The sequence below is a fragment of the Sinocyclocheilus rhinocerous genome, unplaced genomic scaffold (assembly GCF_001515625.1).
Source record: "Sinocyclocheilus rhinocerous isolate Xijiao unplaced genomic scaffold, SAMN03320098_v1.1 scaffold835, whole genome shotgun sequence".
NCBI lineage: Eukaryota > Metazoa > Chordata > Actinopteri > Cypriniformes > Cyprinidae > Sinocyclocheilus > Sinocyclocheilus rhinocerous.
In genome coordinates this window covers 1,584,598-1,589,491 of record NW_015647431.1, presented here as the reverse complement: position 1 = coordinate 1,589,491, position 4,894 = coordinate 1,584,598, and the positions used below count along the sequence as shown (strand labels likewise).

The following is a 4,894-nucleotide window of genomic DNA, read 5'->3' as shown; positions in this document are numbered from 1 at the left end:
ACGACCGCACAGAGTAGCATTATAACAGAACTTTCAAATGTATCTAGAATGATAAAACAACGCTGCTTTACCCCACATACTCACGACCGGAAGGCGCGGAAGCGGTCGACTGTGGCATAATAAAAGCTCTGCTGCTTTCGAGCTGTGTGTCACGCTCGTTCAGTGGCCTCGTTTCGCTTCCACGGCTTTCAGCCTCACCCTGCTTCATTCTACTACGTTAATAAATCATTAGCTCATCCATGAACATGATTTCTGCCCGAGTCCCGTCGGATTGCATCGGCTGTGGGGATGAAGACCACAACTCCCATGATTCCACACTCACAGCGTCATCACACTATGCCTTTGCCTCTGTTTATTTTGAATACATATTGTGCCTTTAATGCACTTTATCTGTTAATAATTACTAGAAATTGCTGCAAATATAGTGAAACTGCTGTCTATCCTATTTAAACCCATTCAAACATACTGACAGCGCGGAGTTGTTTGGAACTATTGAGAGCTCCATGAACCACTTGACCGCGTGGCGGCGAGATCAAAGCATGTCGCAACTCTCTTTCTCAACGGCTCTGGGGTGCGTTTCCCAAAAGCATCATTAGCTAACTGGTTGTAACGACGGAACTTGCGACCATTTGCTTTTGGGAAACGCACCTGTAGTTTTTCAGCGTTCACACGTCATGACCGTCATGACGACGCGCTTCATCAGTATCCATGGCAACGTTCTGTTGGCGTTTTCTGTAAACATCAGCATCATCAGCATCAGTTAATCGACTGATCGGCTTTTCCTTTCGCGATTGTGATCGTTTAGATCAGTTTTATTTTGTGTGGTTAACAAGAACCGTGTCGACATGCCTTGTGTTCATTATAAGTTTCGAAGTAAACTCACTCACGACACGGTCGAGTTTGAAGGCCTTCACATCACTCTGACAGAGTTAAAACGACAAATCATGAGGCGCGAGAGACTGAAGCTCTGTGACCTGCAGATCAGCAGCGCGCAAACAAATGAAGGTGAGTTCAGCTCCAGATCACAATAAACCAAACTAAACTTAATTAAACATGTAGAAATAAAACAAAACATGAGGGTGAGTTCAGCTCCAGATCACACTAAACCAAACTAAACTCAACTAAACATGTAGAAATAAAACAAAACATGAGGGTGAGTTCAGCTCCAGATCACACTAAACCAAACCAAACTAAACTCAACTAAACATGTAGAAATAAAACAAAACATGAGGGTGAGTTCAGCTCCAGATCACACTAAACCAAACTAAACTAAACATATAGAACAAAAAACTCATGAGGGTGAGATGAGCTCCACATCAAACTAAATTAAGCATTTAATCATGATCAGACAGAACACAAACTAATGCTTTTCAATAAAAAGGCACATTTATGAATCTGCTGCTGCAGTCTTATTATGACAGTAATGGAGTCAGTAATATTTTGATAGGCCTATATTTAATGCACTCAAAGAATACTATGGTACTGTGTGAAACTAATGGTCTTCTTGGTGCTTTTGCTGTCAGAATACACTGATGATGAAGCGCTCATTCCCAACAACACGTCAGTCATCATCAGACGAATCCCTGTTGTTGGGCTGAAATCCACAAACAGAAGATTTGTCAAGTAAGTCACGTGACACGAGCACAACTTTCATTTAGATGTAATATGAAGAATCATAAGTGTCATTGGTGTTTTAGTCATTTGAACTCTTTGCTGTTTGGTTTTGCAGTAATCAGCCTGAACCATCATGTGGATCTTCACAAACAGTATGTAAAAAAGGGTTTGCATTGGCCTTCATGTTTAATAACTCTCTTTGGAAAGGTTCCTTATCAAATATTTGATTCCCATGGTTAATTTTGTACTCTTAACATATGGAGCATCAGCGACTGGCTCCTCCAGTATATCACAGATAAACACGTTTGCTATGTTTTATAATGTTACACAGTTTTTGATCAAAATGTCAGGAAAAGCCGTTTGCTTGTTGCGAATCGAAGGTAAGCCCAATTCCACTGAACGGTTTTAAATAATATCTTCATTCTATATGCACTATTGTACAATTTTACCTTACATCTTCTGTATGAATAAACAACACACTTAGTCTGTTTGTTTGCTCAGAGTTTGAATGTCACTCATGAATTCACAGGACAAAAGTTTTGCTCCTCGTAAACGCATGCGGAAATGCGCAGGGATTCCTCGTAGTTTCCTGGTGGAGGTGGATGATCCTGACAGAAAGGGAGTCATGATGGACAGCAGTGGGAAATACGTCATTCCCATTATGAATGCGTGAGTTTACTGTACTTGCAGGTGCTAGTGTTTGTTGTCTTGTTGTGTTTGAATCATGTCGTGTTTGATCTGTTAAGTGAGGCCTATGTGATTGGGAAGAAAGAGAAGCCGCCCTTCTCACCCCAGAATGAGCCTTCATCCTCATCCTCATCCGATCCAGTCCCCGCCGCGCTGCTATGTCTGATCTGTAAGGATCTGCTGACTGATGCTGTGATGATTCCCTGCTGCAGCACCAGCTACTGTGATGAATGTGAGTTCAGTCTGTTCAAACAAACATCAGTCAGAAACAAACTGGCTGTTTCTGATTATCTTTTGGTCTCAGGTATCAGAACGTGTTTGCTGGAGTCTGACGGACACCTTTGTCCAACCTGCAGACAGTCAGATGTTTCACCTGACGCTTTGACCGCAAACACTGTTTTGCGTCAAGTAAGACCTTAAGCCCCGTTTCTTCTTGTGGTTCATCTTCTTTTCAGAACATGATTCTTTCTCACACAGGAGGTGAATCATTTTAGGAATGGAACCAGATCTTTGCGTCCAAACCACAGCCGTCGATCCCGGTCACCCATCCCAGAATCCTCATCAAAGAGGCGTCGGGATGTGAGAGAGAATCGTTCCCACTCAAGATCTCCTCTAAACAGATATACAGACCAGAAGAGACTACATTACTGAGAAACTTTCAGTCCTGCATTGGAGAAACCTTGTGAAGCATCAGTTACAAACGCCCCGAGAATAAACACAAAGCATCAAAATGTATTTTTATTTTTTATATATATTTTTCATAAAAAGGTATTGAAAAATACATTTATATTGCATAATGGGGGTTGTCCTTTTGTATTTTTTAAATAGCCCAAGCTTTGACCTTTCACTCACAAATTCTACTACTTCTATTAGTTCTGTTATACTAATATTAGTTACCCTATAACCAACTAGTAATATAGTCAGTTAAATGCATAACGATACTGCATGGTATCATGGTCAGATGCAAGATCAGTGAATGTGTATTTATTCATGATTATGAAACCACAACTCTTGGGGAACAGGAAGGATTGCAAAAGGAAGCCTGCCAGTACTGTCTTAAGATAAGTATTGTTGTTTCTTTGTGAAGTGACCCCCTTATTTAAATCCTCTTCATACCAATTGTTAACAAAAGGTCTATTCATTTATTTAGACATAAAGTTTCGATGTGATGCAGAAGTGCAAAAGTTTGCCAGTCCGTCTGTAACAGGAAACAGAAAGGTAAGGTCATAGAGATCTAGCTCACTCACTGGAACTTCTAGTGAAATTAACACTCACTGCTCGGAGATCAAAATGTGTGTAAAATGTTTCATAAGATTTTCACAGTACAGCAGCCTACAAGCTCAACCCAACTTTCACATTATACGTCAACAGGAAATCTCTTTTTAACATCAAACATGCATTTATCTGAGAGGCACACACATATCAGTCATTGTAGTCAAGACCTCTTTAATTTGTGTGGTGCCACAATAAATAAATACAGCACATTTAATTATCACTGAAGCACAGCAACAAAAACATCTTTGTTATGCATGTAAGATTAGACAAGGGAAACGGGTTTAATTCGGTTTGAGATTCTGTTGTTCTTTTAAAATTGCATTTGCGTGCATTTTATTTTATTGTGTTTGCATTCAATTGATTAATTTAGAAGATTTTTAAATTGACTTTAAAATGAGAATAACGCAAACAAAATTGTTCAGTTTAATTTTGCTCCCTGTGCTCATAGATGTGAGAACAGACAGAGCATTGTGTTATTGTGAAGTGTATTTCCATTATCCTGCAGATAAGACTCTTTATCTACGCTGTCCTTGGTTAAACTGCGGTCAACAGTTATGGGGCAACAAAAACTAAATGATCTCATGTGCACTTCCACTGAGATTAACCTGGGACTTTACTGACATCATAAGGGATTTTCCAGTTTGTGTTAATTTAGGTAGTAATATCTGTGTGTATTTTGAATAAAACCTACAAAGTATATACAGCTAAAGATATGCGAGTAGATTCAAGAAATTTATTCTCTATGGTCGTCACCATTATGTGAACACAGATCACCACAAGACAAAAGAACAAGACTGCTAAACAATTGACATTTAAAGACATTATGAGTAACAGCCCAATAAAATTGAGTCATTCTTAGTGCAATAAAGAAGTACTGTGACATATTGATGATATAGTGCCTGATTGTCATGGTAGGCCTACACTAGTTCCTCAATTTCACCATGGTAGATTTCCAAGATACCGTCTCAATGCCATTGTATTTTGGTACTTTGTTATTGACGGATCTATTGTTATTGTTCTATAGTAATCAATACAGTAGACTAATATGTATAACCCTTTTTTTTTTTGTAGTAAATCCATGGTTCATTTTCATTAGGGAGCACACTGTCATATAAAGCGATACCTAGCCTATCTTAAGTAACACAACACTGTGTGTCCACTCAGCTATGCGTGTGTGTAGTAGTGACCCAACACTTGCACTCTCTATTCTAATTCTACGGAAAAAAAACACTTGACCCTCTAACACTAGCACTCTCTATTCTAATTCTATGGAAAAAAAACACTTGACCCTCTAACACTAGCATTCTCTATTCTAATT

At 39.1% G+C, this 4,894-nt stretch overlaps 2 protein-coding genes across 2 annotated transcripts in view; both read left to right on the top strand.

The window, feature by feature from the left end:
* Positions 1 to 829: 829 nt before the first annotated feature.
* Positions 830 to 3,000, top strand: LOC107709067 (E3 ubiquitin-protein ligase RBBP6-like). The gene is made up of 8 exons (XM_016513455.1): positions 830 to 1,005; positions 1,524 to 1,623; positions 1,730 to 1,821; positions 1,946 to 1,959; positions 2,144 to 2,283; positions 2,361 to 2,533; positions 2,606 to 2,709; positions 2,779 to 3,000. Exons 1-8 carry the CDS (start codon positions 846 to 848, stop codon positions 2,950 to 2,952), a joined length of 957 nt encoding a protein of 318 aa, XP_016368941.1. The 5' UTR covers positions 830 to 845; the 3' UTR covers positions 2,953 to 3,000.
* A 423-nt stretch (positions 3,001 to 3,423) lies between these two features.
* The window catches only part of LOC107709084 (CMP-N-acetylneuraminate-beta-1,4-galactoside alpha-2,3-sialyltransferase-like), a 44,082-nt gene continuing 42,611 nt past the window's right edge, over positions 3,424 to 4,894 (top strand). Inside the window, exon 1 of the mRNA XM_016513479.1 lies at positions 3,424 to 3,519. The gene's annotated coding sequence lies outside the window, so the exon portion shown is untranslated. The remainder of the gene's footprint in view (positions 3,520 to 4,894) is intronic.